General features: G+C 43.6%; 1 protein-coding gene across 5 annotated transcripts in view; it reads right to left on the reverse strand.

Moving 5' to 3' along the window:
- The window catches only part of csnk2b (casein kinase 2, beta polypeptide), a 68,960-nt gene that overhangs the window by 19,012 nt on the left and 29,969 nt on the right, over positions 1 to 19,979 (reverse strand). For 3 of the 5 annotated variants that reach the window (XM_059970929.1, XM_059970930.1, XM_059970928.1), the window contains 3 exons: positions 17,000 to 17,082; positions 12,440 to 12,542; positions 8,555 to 8,670 (listed from right to left, as the gene is read on the reverse strand). In XM_059970929.1, coding sequence (XP_059826912.1) covers positions 8,555 to 8,670; positions 12,440 to 12,542; positions 17,000 to 17,071 — 291 coding nt within the window. In that variant the 5' untranslated portion in view covers positions 17,072 to 17,082. Of the gene's footprint in view, positions 1 to 8,554; positions 8,671 to 12,439; positions 12,543 to 16,999; positions 17,083 to 17,326; positions 17,456 to 17,816; positions 17,925 to 19,979 lie in introns of those variants that run through there. The other 2 variants (XM_059970927.1, XM_059970931.1) reach the window with 2 other exon arrangements.

Here is a 19,979-nt window from a genome sequence, read left to right on the forward strand (position 1 = left end):
AATAAACTCGCACAAAATATACAAATGGGTAATAAAAGTTTTTAATAACTATATAAAGCAGAAAAGGGTAGCTAAAGTGAATGTAGCTCCCCTGGCTATGAATGACTACTTTGTGTCGGACTTTACGGTGCTGAGCAAACTTGTAGGCCTGACGATAGACAAGTCCCCTCGTCCTGATAGAATGCATCCCAGGGTACTGAAAGAAATGGCATAAGTTACAGTGCAGGCTTTGGTGATGATTTACCAAATCCTCTAGAATCTGGGCAGATCCTGGCAGATTGGAAGATGCGAGTGTCACACCACTGTGCAAAAAAGGAAGTAGGCAAAAGGCAGGTCACTATAAGCCAGTTAGTTTAACACCTGAAGTTGGGAAATGCTTGAAGCTATCATTAAAGAAGAAATAGCAAAGCATCTGGAAAAAAATAGATCCATCAGGCGGAAACAGCATGGATTCAGCAAAGGCAGGTCCTGTTTGACAAACTTACTGGAGTTCTTTGAGGATATACAAGTGCAGTGGATAGAGGGGAACAGATGGATGTTATTTACTTGGATTTCCAGAAGGCATTCAATAAGGTGCCACAAAAATGACTTATTCATAAGGATGCATAGAGTTGCATTAGCATGGATAGAGGATTGGTTATCTAATAGAAAGCAGAGTGTTGGAAGGATACATGGCTGTTACTCTGGTTGTCAATCAATGATGAACAGTGTGCCGCAGGGTTTGGTGCTGGGCCGCAATTGTTCCAGAAGATATGGAGTCTGCAGAGAGATATAGATAGGTTAAATGAGCGGGCAAGGGTCTGGCAGATGTAGTACAATGCTGGTAAATTCAAGGTTATCCACTTTGGAAGGAAAAGTAAAAGAGAAGATTGTATTTAAATAGTTAAAAACTGCAGCATGCCTCTGTGCAGAAGAACTTGGGAGTGCTTGTGTATGAATCACAAAAGGGTTGATTTGCAGGTGCAGCAGGCTATGAAGGTGGCAAATGGAATGCTGGCCTTCATTGCTAGAGGGATGGAATTTAAGAGCAGGGAGGTTATGTTGCAACTGTACAGGGTACCCGTGAGGCTGCACCTGGAGTACTGCGTGCAGATCTGGCTTTACTGAGGAAGGATATACTGGCTTTGGAGCCAGTGCAGAGGAGGTTCACCACCTTGATTCCAGAGACAAATGGGTTAGACTATGAGGAGAGACTGAGTCGCCTGGGACCGCACTCGCTGGAATTCAGAAGAATAAGAGGAGATCTTATAGAAAAATAAAATTATGAAAGGGATAGATAAGATAGAGGCAGGAAAGTTGTTTCCACTGGTAGGTGAAACTAGAACAAAGGGACATAGCCACCAGATTCGGGAGAGTAGATTTAGGACGGCGATGAGGAAGAACTGCTTTTCCCAGAGAGTGGTGAATCTGTGGAATTCTCTGCCTAATGAAGTAGTGGATGCTACCTCAGTAAATACATTTAAGACAAGGTTGGGCAGATTTTTGCATAGTAGGGGAATTAAGGGTGATGGAGAAAAAGCAGGTAGGTAGAGATGAGTCTTTTATTAGGAGACATTGAAGGGACAATAGCGAAACTTAAATTGAATAAGTATCAGAAAAAATTTATAAAAATTGCATTGGCAGTAGCCAAAAAAGTTATCGCAGTTACTTGGAAATCTGATTTATATTTAACTATGGATTGTTGGAATAATGAAATATATAGTTGTATTCCACATGAAAAAATTACATACAATCTAAGAAATGAATATGATATATTTTTGAAAATTTGGCTCCCATCCTTACAAAAGATAGGATTAAATACATAAGTCCTTTGAAGAGAAAATTATAAAGTAATTGGGGAAAGTAAAAAAAAATTAAAATTATCTTAAACTTCATGGAGCATGTGGGGATCCTCCGATATCCAGGCAATCTTTCTCTTTTCTTTTTTCTCTTTCTTTCTTTAGACAAGGGTTAAGGGAAGGGGGGGGGGAGGGTTAATATTATTTTTTCTCTTTCTTACTATTTTATCATTACATTTATTCTTCATAATTTTCTAAAAAAATAATAAATAATTAAAAATTTTAAAAGGTAGAGATGCCAGATGGCCTACCAGATGTCCGTTGCCAGATGGCCTACCCCTGCTCCTATTTCCTATGTTCTTATATGTAACAGAACAGTATAGGCCTTTCGGCCCACAATGGTGTAACTTACTCTAATATCACCCTACCCCTTCCTTCCTACATAGCCCTCAATTTTGTTATCAACCATGCGCCCAACTAAGAGTCTCATAGGTCTCCCTCCACCACCACCCTGGCAGTGCACTCCACACATAGAACATAGAATAGTACAGCACATTACAGGCCCTTCGGCCCACAATGTTGTGCTGACCCTCAAACTCTGCCTCCCATATACCCCCCCCCCATTTTAAATTCCTCCATATACCTGTCTTGCAGTCTCTTAAATTTCACTAGTGTGTCTGCCTCCACTACTGACTCAGGCAGCGCATTCCATGCACCAACCACTCTGAGTAAAAAACCTTCTTCTAATATCCCCCTTGAAGTTCCCTCCACTTACCTTAAAGCCATGTCCTCTTGTACTGAGCAGTGGTGCCCTGGGGAAGAGGTGCTGGCTGTCCACCCTATCTATTCCTCCTAACATCTTGTACACCTCTATCTCGTCTCCTCTCATCCTCCTTCTCTCCAAAGAGGAAAGCCCTAGCTCCCTTAATCTCTGATCATAATGCATACTCTCTAAACCAGGCAGCACCTTGGTAAATCTCCTCTGTACCCTTTCCAATGCTTCCACATCCTTCCTATAGTGAGGCGACCAGAACTGGACACAGTACTCCAAGTATGCCCTAACTAGAGTTTTATAGAGCTGCATCATTACATCGCGTCTCTTAAACTCTATCCCTCGACTTATGAAAGCCCATAAGCTTTCTTAACTACCCGATCTACCTATGAGGCAACTTTCAGGGGTCTCTGGACATGTGCCCCCAGATCCTTCTGCTCCTCCACACTCCCAAGTATCCTGCCATTTACTTTGTACCCTGCCTTGAAGTTTGTCCTTCCAAAGCGTACCACCTCACACTTCTCCGGGTTGAACTACATCTGCCACTTCTGCATCCTCTCAATGTCTCTCTGCAGTCTTTGACAATCCTCTAAACTATCTACAACACCACCAACCTTTGTGTCGTCTGCAAACGCCAACCCACCCTTCTACCCTCACATCCAGCTCGTTAATAAAAATCACAAAAAGTAGAGGTCCCAGAACGAAACCTTGTGGGACACCACTAGTCACAACCCTCCAATCTGAATGTACTCCCTCCACCACAACCCTCTGCCTTCTGCAGACAAGTCAATTCTGAATCTACCTGGCCAAACTTCCCTGGATCCCGTGCCTTCTGACTTTCTGAATAAGCCTGCCGCGTGGAACCTTATCAAATGCCTTACTAAAATCCATGTAGATCACATCCACTGCACTAGCCTCATCTATATGCCTGGTCACCTCCTCAAAGAACTCTATCAGGCTTGTTAGGCATGATCTGCCCTTCACAAAGCCATGCTGACTGTCCCTGGTCAGACCATGATTCTCTAAATCCCATAGATCCTATCTCTAAGAATCTTTTCCAACAGCTGTGTCACCACAGACGCAAGGTTCACTGGTCTGTAATTATCTGGACTATCCCTACTACGTTTTTAAACAAGGGGACAACATTCACCTCCCTTCAATCCTTCGGTATCATTCCTGTGGATGAGGACATAAAGATCCTAGCCAGAGGTTCAGCAATCTTTTCCCTCGCCTCGTGGAGCAGCCTGGGGAATATTCCGTCAGGCCCCAGGGACTTATCCATCCTGATGTATTTTAACAACTCCAACACCTCCCCTCCCTTAATATCAACATGCTCCAGAACATCAACCTCACTCATATTGTCCTCACCGTCATCAAGTTCCCTCTCATTGGTGAATACCAAAGAGAAGTATTCATTGAGGACCTCGCTCATTTCCACAGCCTCCAGGCACATTTTCCCACCTTTATCTCTAATTGGACCTACCTTCACTTCTGCCATCCTTTTGTTCTTCACATAATTGAAGAATGCCTTGGGGTTTTCCTTTACCCTACTCACCAAGGCCTTCTCATGCCCCCTTCTTGCTCTTCTCAGCCCCATCTTAAGCTCCTTTCTTGCTACCCTATATTGCTACCCATCTGATCCTTGCTTCCTAAACCTCATGTATGCTGTCTTCTTCCACCTGACTAGATATTCCACTTCACTTGTCACCCATGGTTCCTTCACCCTACCATTCTTTATCTTCCTCACCGGGACAAATTTATCCCTAATATCCTGCAAGATATCCCTAAATATCAACCACATTTCCAAAGCACATTTCCCTGCAAAAACATCATCCCAATTCACACCCGCAAGTTCTAGCCTTATAGCCTCATAATTTGCCCTTCCCCAATTAAAAATTTTCCTGTCCTATCTGATTCTATCCTTTTCCATGATAATGCTAAAGGCCAGGGAGCGGTGATTACTGTCTCCCAGATGCTCACCCACTGAGAGATCTGTGACCTGACCCGGTTCGTTACCTAATACTAGATCTAGTATGGCATTCCCCCTAGTCGGCCTGTTAACATACTGTGACAGGAATCTGCCCTGGACACACTTAAACTTTGCCCCATCCAAACCCTTGGAACTAATCAGGTGCCAATCAATATTAGGGAAGTTAAAGTCACTCATGATAACAACCCTGTTATTTTTGCACCGTTCCAAAATCTGCCTCCCAATTTGCTCCTCGATATCTCTGCTGCTACGAGAGACAGATAGACATACTTTATTGATCCCGAGGGAAATTGGGTTTCATTACAGCTGCACCAACCAAGAATAGTGAAGAAATATAGCAATATAAAACCATAAATAATTAAATAATAAGTGAATCATGCCAAGTGGAAACAAGTCCAAGACCAGCCTATTGGCTCAGGGTATCTGACACTCCGAGGAAGGAGTTGTAAAGTTTGATGGCCAAATATAAGAATGACTTCCTATGACTCTCAGTGTTACATCTCGGTGGAATGAGTCTCTGGCTGAATGTACTCTTGTGCCTAACCAGTACATTATGGAATGGATGGGAGTCATTGTCTGAGATGGCATGCAACTTGGACAGCATCCTCTTTTCAGACACCATCGTCAGAGGACCGATAGAATACCCCCAACAGAATAACTGTTCCCTTCCTGTTCCTGACTCAAGAGGATTCTGCTACATTACCCACCCTTTCTGTAGCTGTAATAGTATCCCTGACCAGTAATGCCACCCCTCCTCCCCTTTTCACCTCGCTCGATCCCTTTTAAAGCACTGAAATCCAAGAATATTGAGAATCCATTCTGCCTTGGTGCCAGCCAAGTCTCTGTAATGGCCACTACATCATAATACCATGTATGTATCCAAGCTCTCAGTTCATCACCTTTGTTCCTGATGCTTCTTACATTGAAGTACACACTTTAGCCCTTCTACCTTACTACCTTTACACCCTTTAATTTGCTTCTCTTTCCTCAAAGCCTCTCTATATGTTAGATCTGGCTTTACTCCATGCACTTCTTTCACTGCTCTATCGCTCCGGGTCTCACCCCCCTTGCAAATTAGTTAAAACCCTCACGATACAACATCCAGCAGATACAACCCTCCTGGATACTATATCCAACAGTAAAAAACATGCCTGACATTCCTCATCGAATCACCTTAAAATTAAGCCCCCTGTATTAGCCATTTCAGCATTTGAACAAGTCTCTGGCTATCCAGTCTGTCTATACCTCACATCTTGTAGATCCCCACCAGATCATCAGCAACTCAATCACCCAATAATGATGGCCTTACACCTTCGTAACTACTCTATCAACTTAACGTACCAACTTTTATATCCTATGCCATGATCTATGAAGGCCGGCATGCCACCAGTTTCTACATTGTTCATTAACCTTTATTGTTTTCAGAGAACATATGCTCGTCAGCATTTCTTAGTTACTGCACATGTTCGACATCTGTACAACTTCACAAAATACATCACCTTGAGCTTGCTAGGATTAAATACTTAAGCCAATGACCTGGCCAATTTTGCATCTGGTGTGTGTGTGTACTGGACTCTGCCCCAATGCACTTGGTGCAGGGGATGCCATTCCGTGACCACAGAGCTACGAGTAATCACCAATAAACCTTACCTGCAGGAAAATAAATCTTGCTAATGCGTTTGGATTCAGTGCACAAGCTCTCAAAAACATTCCCAAGCATTATGATATGAGCTTTATTACAGATGAATTGGATGTCAAAGCTGTCCACTAGTTGGTGTTGACAGATATTTTAAGAATACTACTCAGATTTATTACTAAAACTCAGCAGCACAGTGGTTAGCATAATGCTTTCCAGTGCCAGCTGCAAGATCAGGGTTTAATTCCCACCGTTTATAAGCAGTTTGTACATTCTCCCCATAACCAGATGGGTTTCCTCTGGGTGTTCCTGTTTCCTTCTACATACCAAAGATGCATGGGTTAGGGTTAGTAAGTCGTGGGCATGTTATGTTGATGCTGGAGCCATGGTGATACTGGAAGGTTGACATAGCACATCCCAAGGGTGTTGGTCATTGGCGCAATCAATAAACTTCATTGTGTTTTGATATACATGAGACAAATAAGGTAACCTTTAACTAACACAACATAATTGCCTGTTTCATTCTGCTTTTGTTTGCCACTGCCGACATCAAGCAACTCCCTGGTGGAAAATGACTGATGAGTAAATGAAAAACATAGCTGGCATTCTTAACACAGAAATGAACCAACCCCATGCAATATTACTCAAGCTCTAATCTGCAAGTTTTAACTTTAAAGTTTATGCTCCGAATATCTTTCCTCTTCAGCAGTTGTATTTTCAGTTGTTAGTGCTTCATTTAATGCACTTATTAATTCTTTTATTTAAAAAAGGTTCTGGTTCTGTGAGTCCCATGCAAGGCATAAGCTTTGGGCCATGTGAACTTGTGTAGGCTTTCTTATGAACAGCCCACACGACAGTTGTAAACACATGGCACAAAGATACAGATAACTGTGTATGTGTTTGAGGAAGCTGTCGATGCAAATTTACTGCATATAAAGGTCAGCTGTGAGTTTTAATTAAATTTCCTGCTTAGCTATTAGTTGGGCGGGCTTTTTGTGGATTCTAATGCATTTCTTTGTTTTGTGGCTGCCTGCAAAATCTTGAATCTCAAGATTACGAATGGTATGCATACTTCTGTGATAAATTTACTTTGAAGTGGGAGGGGTGGGGAAGAGACTATTGCATTTTCAGCCACAAATATCTGCATGGGTGGGTATTGTGGAGAAGTTATTAACCTTACAGATTGCAGGGAGGTTCAGGTAACACAAAATTCAGAGGGCTGATCAAGGATTGGGTTGGTGAGTAGATACTCAAAGATGCCAGTCTGTATAGACCAAGCAGTAGCAAGCAACAGCGTCCGAAAAAGATTCTTCAAAGGAAAATGAAAATATTGGACATAATTAGCCAAGGAAGGTTGCAAACGTGCTTGGAATTTGAGCAAAACAGTTGACACCCTTAGATGTACATGGACAGTACTTTGCTAAAAGGATTTCCATTAATGTTAAATTTTCTCTCTTCAACTTCAGGCACAGGGTGCTCTGGAAGGATTGGCTGTCAGGAGTCAGAGAGAACAGAAACAGGCCCTTCAGCCCAAATGGTCCACAGCAACCAAGATGCTTCATCCAAGCTAGTTCCATTTGCCAGCATTTAGCCCGTAACCTTCTAAAGACAACTTACCCCTTGTAACCCATCCAACCATCTATTAAAAGTAATTATTGCACCTGGCTCAAGCAATTCCTCTAGCAGCTCATTCCACATATCGACCACTGAGTGGCAAGAAGTTGCCTTTCAACTTCTGATTAAATATCCTTTTTCTCACCCAAAACCTATACCTTTTAATTATTGATTTCCTTAACAGTGAGGGGGGGGGGGGGGAAATGACTACATTCACACAATGCCCTTGTGACATGACTATAGAAACACCCACTATTCTCCTACACTCCACTGAAAACAGTCCCAATCTGCCCAACCTCTCCCTGTAACTCTGTCCCATGAATCAAAGCTTCCCTGCACTCTTCCCGTACTATACTTGACTCCCGTTATGATCTGCCGTACACAAGACCATAAGACAGAGGAGCAGAATTAGGCAACTCAATCCATCGTGTCCGTCCTGCCATCCCTCAAAGGTAGCTCAAAGCAAAGCATCTCTTCTGATTGGGTTCTTTGTCGCCTTTCAGTGTAACCTCCCAGACTGCTGCTCCTTGTGTCTTGGAGATGTGGTGCAGATATTGCTTCTCCTCTTTGCCAGTTACTGCTCCTCTGGCCCTCATTGCCCAATTAAATACCACCCCTAGACAAAGAAACTGTGTGCATTCACCTGAGCTGGTAGGAGAGTCGGGATTCTTTCCCAACGCAGAGACAATATTTCAAGTCACAGGTTCCAAGCACTGCTCCCGCCTCCCAACCAAACCCTGCAAGATGTCCACAGCCAGACGTACCATTTGTGCAATCCCTCGGTTGGTGAGGATGTAGCGGGCGTGGATTAGTCCGTACAGCATCTCAGCAGCCTGCTCAATCAGGTCACTCTGGTTTGGATTATCCTCCAGCTCCTCATCTGCTCAGGAGAATGCAGGAAACATTAGGCACCTCACATTGACACAGTGGTCCTCCTTTGCAGACAGCTCTATTACCTGCCTGCTTTGGCAAAGGTATGGAGAACCTCACTGAACCAATCAGTAGGCTACATTAACATACAAGATGGGCTGTCGGGACTTTGAGACCATGCCATGGACTGCTCTTTATCAGAATACGGTATTGCTTTGCACTGTTGAAACTATGTGTTATAATTATGTAGTCTTTGTCAGTTAGTCTTTTATCAATTATGGTACTGTCTGCACTGCTGAAACTATATGTTAATTATAACTATATGTAACTATGTGGTTTTGTGTAGGTTTTGTAGCTTTAGTTTTGTCTGATGGGTTTGTAGTTCCTTTCTGGGGAATGTGCTAAGATGGTAGCACGATATCGATACACAGCAGCCTCTCCAGACTCTGGATTGGGGATTACCAAACATTGTGTGGTCTGTTTTGTGCTTTTTCGTGTTATCATTCCAGAGAACATTGTCTCATTTTTTAACTGCATTGTATTTGTGGTTTATAAATGACAATAAACTGAATCTGAAAGTTTGTCAGAGTACTACAGCACAGAAGCAGACCTTTGGGTCCATCTAGCCTGTACCAACTATTATTCTGACTAGTTCCATCAACCTCACCCTACACTGACCAAACTGGGCAGACAGGGAGTGAGAAGCACCGCACAGTAACAGGCCCTTCGGCCCACACAGTCCATGCCGAAACCATTTAAACTACCTATTCCCATCGATCTGCCATCCGTGTAGCTATCTAACTTCTCTTCAGTACTGAAGTTGAGCTCGCACACATCGCTTGTGCTGACAGCTCATTCCAGCACAAGGCACGAGCATTGGGTTGAAGTGTTGTTCTTCAGCCTGCAAAGCACAGGCCAAATGCTAGGGATGATGACATGACTGAGAAATCGTATTTGAACATCACAAGACAATTGACTTAAGATACTGGAGCCTGGAGCAAAAACCAGCTGTAAAAACTCATTGTGCAGAGCAGCATCTCAACCAGGGCAGCATGGTATGTAACATTATTACAATGTCAGTGAGCTTCAATTCCCATCACTGTCTTAAAGATTGTATCTTCTCCCCGTGACCGTGCGTTTCCTCCAGGGGCTCTAGTTTCCTCCCACATTCCAAAGACGTACAGGTTAGTGAGTTAGTTACTTGTTATGCTGGCAGCGTACCCAGGCTTTTCCCACCACATCCACTGACTGTATTGGCAGTTAATGTGAATAATGCGTTAATTTTAATTTTATTGAGAGATTAGTGCAGAACAGGCCCTTCTGGCCCAACCCACTTATTTAACCCTAGACCAATCACAGGACAATTTACAATGGCCAAATAGCCTACTAGTTGGCACATTTTTGGACTGTGGGAGGAAACTAGAGCACCCAGCCGAAACCCAGGGAGGACTTGCAAAGACCTTTCAGATGGCGCTGGAAGTGGACTCTGAAACCCAACATCCTGAGCTGCAATAGCATCCCACTAACTGCTACGCTACCGTGACAGCCGTATGCTTCAATGCACATGTGACAAAGGAAACTCGCTTTCAATAAAGACTCTTGAATCTGTAGAGGAAGGCAACTTTCCTTCTAATTGTTTGTTAAATATACATCTACGCGGACCAACTATTGCTCCGAGTAGGAATTTTTTTTTGGACTGAAAATTCCACAATGAAAATTGTAGAATGGAATAGAATGAAAATTGAAGTCACATGTATTTAATTAATTAACTGCAGTACAACAAACAGCACCATTCATTTTCTCGTCTGGCTTTATTCCAGCTGCACAGCAACAAAGGAATACTTTATTTTATTGTGTGGGTGTGCATCCATGCAGCTTAAAAGAAACAGTGGAGGGGTGAGGGGCACAAAGAAGGATTATCCACAATTCAGGCTGAAACCTTACACCTAGATCATTTCCTGACTTCTGGTACAAGGTTGACACAAAACATCACCCTCCACAGCTGCTGCTTGACCCACCGAGTTCCTACAGCAAATTGTCACTCTGAAAAAAGCAAAGGAGGTCTAAGTCAGGACACAATTTGTCCTCAAGGTGAAGGAACTGGCATCAGCAGTACAAGTTAGGAAAATACTAAATCACAATTAAATGGCTGACAAGCATTCAGCCATGGAACACCAGCCCAATTCCAAGAATATTCCTTCTCTGCTCTGGGTCACTGACCAAAAGAAACCCTCAGCACAAAAACTGTACTAATTCCTGCTTGATCTCATGCAGTAGCTTATCAACATGGGAGATGAAAATGGAAAATGTTACACCTCAACCATCAGGGTCTTGAACCAGAAGGGATAACTTCACTTGAACAATCACTGAACTGTTCCCGCAACCTATGGACTCACTTTCAAGGTCTCTTCATTGTATGTTGTCAATAAAAATAATACATACCATATATAATAATAAATATAAGATAATAAGAGGCATTGATCGTGTGGATAGTCAGAGGCTTTTTCCCAGGGCTGAAACGGTTGCCACAGGAGGACACAGGTTTAAGGTGCTGGGGAGTAGGTACAGAGGAGATGTCAAGGGTAAGGTTTTTACTCAGAGAGTGGTGAGTGTGTGGAATGGGGTGCTGGCCACGGTGGTGGAGGTGGATATAATAAGGTCTTTTAAGAGGCTTTTAGATAGGTATTTGGAGCTTAGAAAAATAGAGGGCTATGGGTAAGCCTAGTAATTTTTAAGGCACAACTTTGTGGGCCATAGGGCCTGTATTGTGCTGTAGGTTTTCTATGTTTCTATTATTTTTTTCTTTTGTATTTGCAGTCTGTTGCCTTTGCACACTGGTTGTGTCCTCTTTCATTGATTCTATCGTGGTTATTTGATTTACTGAGCAAGAAAATGAATCGCAGGGTTGTATATGGTGACATACATATACCGTGATAATAAATTTACTTTGAACTCTAACACCCTGTTTGGATTTCAATGGCAGCAGCACCATCCACTGGAAGGAAGGTAGTATTGCAGCTGTTCAGGGTCTTGAGCCTCATAATAATCCTGCACAGAGTTGCAGAGTAGAAGTAAGCCCAACTGGTCTGTGATGACCAAAATTCTCATCTAAACTAGTCCCTTTAAGCTGTGTTTAGCCCATGTTCCTCTAAACCTTTCCTATCCATGCACCAGTCCCAAGAACTTTTCAACGTTGGGACCATACCTGCCTTAACCATTTCCTCAGGCAGCTCATTCTACATGATGACCAGTCTCTGGGTGAAATACTTCCTTTCGGTTTCCAATTAAATCTCTGCCCACTCAACCTCTAGTTCTTGATTCCCCAACACCCGGGAAAATACTGCGTCCATTAACCCTGTCTATGCCCCTTAAGATTTTAAAGCAAGGGTTGCCAACCTGGGATCTACTGAACACTTGGTTAACGGCAAGGATCCATGGCATTAAAAAAAAAGGTTGGCAGCCCCTGTTTTAAAGCATGCGTTTTCTGCCACTTATCGCAGTACATGCTGGGGTCATTTGGGAAAGAGATTAGATTGTCTATTCCACTCTGAAAGAGATGACAGGTTTGCTTTCCACAATGAGCTCAAACACTGCTCCCACACTAGTCCTTGATGATGAGGACAACCAGACAGCTCTTCCATGCCCTTACTCAGTTAGAACTGCACAGCTGGAGAAGCAGCTATGTTTGCCCACTAGAGCTGTCAATCCAACAATTGGTACACACCGAAATTCCACTGGCCCCACAGCTAAACCACATCATGGAATGCTCTGTGACATACCGGGCTCAAGGTCAAGAATCATGTCCAGCGCTTGCCGATAATGAGGCACCTGTTCATTCAGTCCGGTGAGATTGAACTTGTCTTGAATGTAATCTTCATCGACCTAGAAAGCAGACAGAGACTAAACAACCACAAGAAAATATCCAGATGCTGGAAATCCAAGCAACACACACAGCAGACCAGGCAGCATTTATAGAAATGAGTACAGTCAATGTTTCCGCCTGACACCCTTCATCAAGACTGGAGAAGAAAAAGATGAGAAGTCAAAGCCAGAAAATGGAGGTGGGGGGGGGGGGGCTGGGAAGAAGGTGATACTGGAGAGGGGTTGGGGTGAAGTAAAGAGCTGGAAAGTTGGGGAGAGAAGGGGGATCAGATAGATGTCAAAAGACCATCTTTAAGAAAGGAGGAAGTCAGCAGAAAGTTATACCAGTTAGCTTAAACCTCAGTGGTTGGGAAGATGTTGGAGTCAATTGTTAAGGATGAGGTTACAGAGTACTTGGTAGGACAGGACAGGAGAAAACCAGCATGATTTCATCAAGGGGAAAAATCTTGCCTAAGCAATCTGTTGGCATTCTTTGAGGAGATTACAAGTAGGATAGATAAAGGGGATGCAGTGGATGTTGTATATTTGGACTTTCAAAAGGCCTTTGACAAGGTGCCACACATGAGGCTGCTTATCAAGTTAAGAGCCCATGGTATTACAGGAAAGTTACCAATATGGTTAGAGCATTGGCTGATTGGCAGAAGACAGTGACTGGGAATCAAAGGATCTTTTTCTGGTTGCCTGCCAGTGATTAGTGGTGTTCTGCAAGGGTCAGTGTTGGGACCGCCTTTTTTTAAAATGCTGTATATCAGTGATTTAGATGATAGAACAGATGGATTTGTTGCCAAGTTTACAGATAATACAAAGATTGGTGGAAGGGAGTGTAGTGTTAAGGGAACAGGTAGGCTGCAGAAGGACAGATTATGAGAATGGGCAAGAAAGTGGGAAATGAAATACAATGTTGAAAATGCATGGTCATGCACTTTGATAGGAGAAATAAATGTGCAGAATATTTTCTAAACGAGGAAAAACCCTAACATCTGAGATGCAATGGGACTAGGGAGTCCTTGTTCATTCATTTCAAGAGGAATAGAACATAAAAACAAGAATATTGGGAGACATCAGGGGTAAGTTGTGTGTGTGTTTTTATATATATATATAAAAACACACACAGATGGTTGTGAGTGCCTAGAATCACTTGCCAGTGATGGTGGTGGAGGCTAAAACATGAGGGGTATTTAACAGCCTTTTGGACAGGCACATTGATGAAAGAAAAATGGAGGGTTATGGGGTAGTGTGGGAGTACTTTTTTTTAAGGATTATATGGGTCAGCACAACATGGAGGGCTGAAGGGCCTGTACTGTGCTGTAGTGTTCTATGGTTCTATGCAAAGGGACTTGGGAGTCCTTGTGCACAACACTAAAGGTTGACTTGCAGGTTGAGTCAGTGGTGAGGAAGGCAAATGCAATGTTAGCATTCATTTCAAGAGGTCCAGAATACAAGAGCAGGAATGTGATGCCGAGGCCTCAGCTTGAGGACTGAACAGTTTTGGGCTCCTCATCCAGGAGACGAGGAGGAAAAGCTGTGCTGGCATTGGGGAGGGTTCAGAGGCGGTTCATAAGGATGATTCCGAGAATGAAAGGATTATCATACGAGGAACGTTTGATAGCTGTGGATCTGTACTCGCTGGAATTTAGAAAAATGAGGGAGGATCTCATTGAAACCTTTTGAATGTTGAAAGGCCTAGACAAAGAGTAGATGTTGGAAAGATTTTTCCCAAGGTGGAGTAGTCCAGAACAAGTGGACATCATTTCAGAATAGAGGGTCGACCATTTAAAACAGAGATGCAGAGAAATTTCTTTGCCAGAGGGTGGTGAACTTGTGGAGGCCAGATGGTTGGGTGTATTTAAGGCAGAGCTTGATAGGTTCTTGATTTGATACATCAAAGGATATGAGGAGAAGGCCGGGATATGAAGCTGAGGAAGTTAAAAAAGGATCAGCTAAGATTCAATGGCAGAGCAGACTCAATGGGCCAAATGGCCTAATTCTGCTCCTATGACTTATGATGTACAGGAGGCCACACCGGGAGCACCAGATACAGCAGATGACCCCAATACACTCACAGGTGGAGTGTTGCCTTACCTGGATGGACTGTTTGGGGCCCTGAATGGTAGTGAGGGAGGAGGTGTAGAGGCAGAAATGGCACTTGTTCTGCTTACAAGGACAAGTGCCAAGAGGGAGATCGGTGGGGAGGGACGAATGGACAAGGGATCCCTGAGGAAAGTGGAAGTGGGATGGGAGAGATGTGCTTGGTAGTGGGATCTCGCTGGAGACGATGGAAGTTATGGAGAATTATGTGCTGCATGAGGAAGCTAGTAGAGTGGTAGGTGAGGACAAGAGGAATCCTGTCTCTGGTGTGGCGGTGGGCAGATAGTCCTAAATAAACACAAAATCTTAAATATGGTCATGCCAATATTTTCAGAGCACCAAGAAATGGCAGAGCTGGAATCTCAAACAATCTGCTAGATCCATGGGATGGGTGGGGAGGAAGAACACCAAGGAAGGGGCTTGACTGGAAACACTGACAATTCCTCACCCCTCCTTCAAACAGATAACTGTTCAACCCAAGTTCTCCAGCAGACTGTTTGTTGCTGATAGGTTCACCTTTCCTCACGACACGGGGGAGGCCATTCGGACAAGTGAGCTTGTGCCGTCTTATACCGTCACTAATGTTCGCAGTGGACTATTCACTCCACATATCTATCGAATCCTCCAAGATCTTACCAGTCACCAGACACGAGGGGTCGATGTACAGCAGCTAATTAACCTGACTACAGTGTATCTCCTTATTCATATTGTAATAAGGAAATATACAGTTCTCTGATGGGCGGGGGCTGAGGACCCAAATCCCCCTGGTCAATGACTGATGTTGGCAGTCCATGCAGGCAGGAGAGTGGATTGGTGGGAGTCCTGTCAGTGTATGAGAGTATTTTGGTGACTGGGAGGATGGGAAAAGGTCTTTTTTTGCTGTTGTGTTGTTCTGCTGAACATGGTGGGCATGCTAGGTTGGTGCCAGAACGTGCGGTGGGCAACACTTGCCCAAAACACATCTTTGTGTTGGTAAACAGTATGTTTCACAAATAAATGACTCTAAATACTCTAGAACACAGGTGGAAACCAGAGCCAGCTGGAAGAAACTCACGCAGTCACAGGGAGAACATGTAATCTGCAGAGACAGCAGAGGTTGGGATTAAAATCCAGATTCTTGAGCTGTGCAGCTGCTGTGCCATAGCCTCTGTCTACTTCTCAGCTCAGTCTGATGATCGAAGGGCAAAACAAGAAAAGCAGCTGCTGAAGGATTAATTAGGGACTAACACAGGCAGTTTGAGTGCAGTCACTCACAGCCAAGTGACACAAACTGCAAGATGAAGCTATTCCTCAATTCATCAACATTATAGCCACTCTTCAATCTTGGTGAAACTTTCCTCAATATTGTTTAATCCCAAACTTTAGATTGTTACAGTAATGGTAACCAGTGAAGGACATCCGAATCAGGTTACTTTGAAAAGTGTGAGGTGCCTCCACGTGCAGTCAAGGTCAACAGCAAGGAAAACAAAATATATCTGTTTGGCCACATAAAGTGGAAAAGCTTATGTGCTGGGTAAATTAAGCAGTCTCACTGTTCCTCTTTCTGCAGATGCTGCCTGATCTGCTGTGTATGTCCAGCGCAACTCACACAAAATGCTAGAGGAACTCAGCAGGTCAGGCAGCATCTGTGCAAATGAATAACCAGTCGATGTTTCAGGCTGAGACCCTTCATCAGTACATTTACCGTTTTGTTTCTTTTCCAGGTTTTCGGTATCTGGAGGCTGTTTTTTGTTTCTCTTCAATCTGCATGAAATTCAAATTCTTTCCCGGTATACAATGGAATGCCAGAATTGGCACTCCCATTGCACACTACATTTTGTCCTTATTAAGGACCCCCAACACCCAATACATGCCCTCATCTCATTAGACAGGAGATACAGAGGCTGAAGCTACACAGTCACTGTTTTGGGAACAGTTTCTTCCCCTCCAGTAGATTTCTGACAGACAAGGAATCCATAAACTCTTCCTCACTATATTTGTTCTCTTTTTTGCAATAATTAAATTTATATATTGTAACTTACAGCATTTTTTCATCTTGCATTGTGCTGTTGCTGCAAATCAACAAACTTCACAACGTGTCAGTGACAGAAAATGCCAATTCCAACAGATAGTCTTGAACATTAAGTGAATGAACAATCAGGCCAAAATCCCGAGTGCTGGTTACTTGTGGTTCCCCATTCTCACACTATGACTAAGGAGATCACTTTCATTCACCACTGACACGTTTACAAATTTCCAATGACTGGCCATTGAACGTAAATAACCAAAATGCCTTCAGGAACCAAATCATTGCTTGCGCTCCCCGGGAGGGAGTAAATCCCCAGTGCTATCTGCCCCAGGTGAAGCCAGTCACTCATCGGCAAGCCTACCTCACAGAAGAACTCGTTGCCTCGCAGCCCGCAGAACCAGGAGATCCACGACACTTCCTCCGAGCTGCTCATCTTCGTATCCTCTGAGAACGGGGACAGGAAGAGAAAGAGAGAGTGAGTTACTAAGGAGTGGAGACCTTTTCCAACAATGCAGCCTCTCACCTGCACCACACCTCCATTACTTGTGTGCCTTCAGAAGCCAAAGTTCAAAAAGGTGCAAAGATTAGCTTATTTGTCACATGTACGTCGAAACATAGTGAAAGGTGTCCCGTCAGACAGACTGCAAATGGCAGCATACTTCTGGTGCTGACCTCACAACTCACTAACCTTAAATGTGCCTCTTTGGAACGTGGGAGGAAAGCTGAGCACCTGGAGGAAACCCACATGGTCATGGGGAGAGTGTACAGACTCTCTACAGATCTAACGCCAAGAACTGAACCCTGATCTTACAGCCAGTGCACGGTAAAACACTGCGCTCACCGTGCTGCCCCGTTACTGGCTACCAGGCTTCTTCCTCCTCTTACTGCACTTCGCAGTGAATCACATACTTGAAACAAAAATTGCCAACTCTGATCACTTCAGCTTAGTCAATATTCTATCTGTTAATGATTAACTCTGCAGAAAGAATGTTTGTCATTTGTTCACTGATATCAGTAGTAACACTGTAATGAGTTCAAACATCAAACCTCACTTCTTGGTGAGTGAATTAGCATACTAGGCCTCAGTTCTAGTCGCACCCTATTTAACATATTCTTGCTCGTTCTCAGTCACTGAAAGTTCACTGGGGTAACCGAGAGGGTTAGCTAGCCAAGCTTACCAGAACACAGACTCAGTAGGCACATTCTTGCCTTCAATTCAGATACAGATTCAGCTCCTACTTCAGACAGCAGAGGACACACAGCTAGGGCTAATTCTCTCAGTGCAGTTCTGAGGAAGTGTTACTTCCTGAAACATTTGAGAGTTAATTTTCAATCTGCCCGCCCAACAGACTAGAAAAGATCCCAAGGCACCCTTTCCAAAGAACAAGGAAGTTCAAGAAGTGCTGTGAAAAAAAAGGTATAGGAACATCTTAGGAACCTCACCATCATGCAACTGTCTGTATATACGCTGCATTTTTTTCTGGATTGCAGCCACAGGTCTGTCGGAGGTATATCATTAGCTGGAAGAGTTTCAGGATATATTGCAGGTGAACAACATGCTGAAGAAGTGGAAGTGCTTCCTTTCATTGGCGAGTGGACTCATTCCACTAAACGTCCACAATTACCACCCCGGCTATCATCAGCTCTCACTGCACAGCGCTGGCGTGAGTATTGCAGCCCACAGTACAACTAACTTGGTCAGTGGTACACAAGCCCATAAGAATAGGAGCAGAATTAGGCCATTCAGCCCAGAGTCATAGCTGATTTATTATCCTTTTTAACCCCATTCTCCTCCCTGTAATCCTTGAAGCCCTTACTAATCAAGAACCTATTAACCTCTGCTCTAAATATACATAACAACTTGGGCTGAATTCCTCCGGTGTTTTGTACGCGTTGCTCTGGATTTCTGCCATGAGCTGAATCTCGTGTTTATGTAGAATTTGCTTGTTGGAATGATTTTGAAAAGTTCTGTCTCCAACTGGGTCCTTGAAGAGAGGGAGGGGAGTTGCAAGGATTGGAGCAAAACAATGCTGACTCCAGAGCTAAAGGGACTGGGAGAAATTTCTTCATCTGGACAACACCTTAAAGGATTGATCAGTTTTTTTTTAGGTGTTTCAGAGATTCAGCAATCTGTGAATACGGTGGGAAATGTTTATGCAAAAGGCTAGCCATGATCTCACTAAGATCAAATCTTGCAGTTTAAAAAAATATATAGACATTGTCCATGATTTACCACGAAGCAACAGGAGGAAGGATTCAAATCCTGAACCTAACTATACAAAATTACAAGAGGCTATATGATTTATTGCAGTTTTCAGAGAACTTTCTTACTGATCTCTAAGTGGTGGTGGGTACAGCTGTGTAAAAGAAGCAATAGCACAAAGTCTGTATCAGCTGGAATTGTGGCACTTTCCAGCAGATAAAAAACTATTTCTCATCTTCTTTGTCATATTTATTTACAACAGAGAATCAGACCATTCAGCCTATTGGGTCAATGCTGCTCTCAGGCATTCACACTGGCTCCTTTACAATCGCTGGAACAGTTTCCTTATACTTTCCAATCAACTTTTCCTTAATTTTCCTGGCACCCGCCAAGCTGCTGGAAACCAAGAGGGTAGTCTCTGGCAGCCAGTTAACCCACTAACTAACATGCATTCAGGCTGGGGGAGAAAACGGCAGATTTAGGGGAAATCACATGACTTCAGAAGAAGAATGTGCAAAACCCACCAGGGATCAGCTCACTGGAGCTGTGCAGTAACTGCTCTCATCAATTCAATTTCCAATGCTTCTAGGTAGGCAAACAGCTTAAACCTGTCTCACTTTGAAGGAGGTTACAAAGCACTAAATAACATTAAATAGGACTTGCCTTCAGTCACCAATAGAATGAAGGCAATATGTTGGCAGGGTAGTGATCCATGCCATTAAATGCAGAAATAGATGCTTAAAAGGAACGCAAACTGCTGCAGGCACTCAGCAGGTCAAGCAGCGTCTACAGAGGGGAATGAGCACCGACATTTTGGGCTGAAACACTTCATCAGGACTGGAAAGGAAGAGAATAAATAGAAGCAAGAATAAGATAGTTGGGGGTGGGGTGAAAGAGGGAGAAGAGTACAAGCTGGCTGGGGATAGGTAACATCAGATGGAAAGGTGGATGGGCACGGGGGGGGGGGGGGGAATGAAGTTAGAGGCTGGGAGGTGATCGGTGGAAAAGGCAAAGGGCTGGAGAAGGAGGGATCTGCCCAATCCTGATACCCACCATCATCCTCTACCTCCACTCCAACTTCCTGGTTAACCTAACACCAATGAGCTGATAAAGGTGCCAACGGTTACGGGGAGAAAAC

This window comes from Hypanus sabinus, chromosome 5 (genome assembly GCF_030144855.1).
Source record: "Hypanus sabinus isolate sHypSab1 chromosome 5, sHypSab1.hap1, whole genome shotgun sequence".
In the NCBI taxonomy this organism is placed as follows: domain Eukaryota; kingdom Metazoa; phylum Chordata; class Chondrichthyes; order Myliobatiformes; family Dasyatidae; genus Hypanus; species Hypanus sabinus.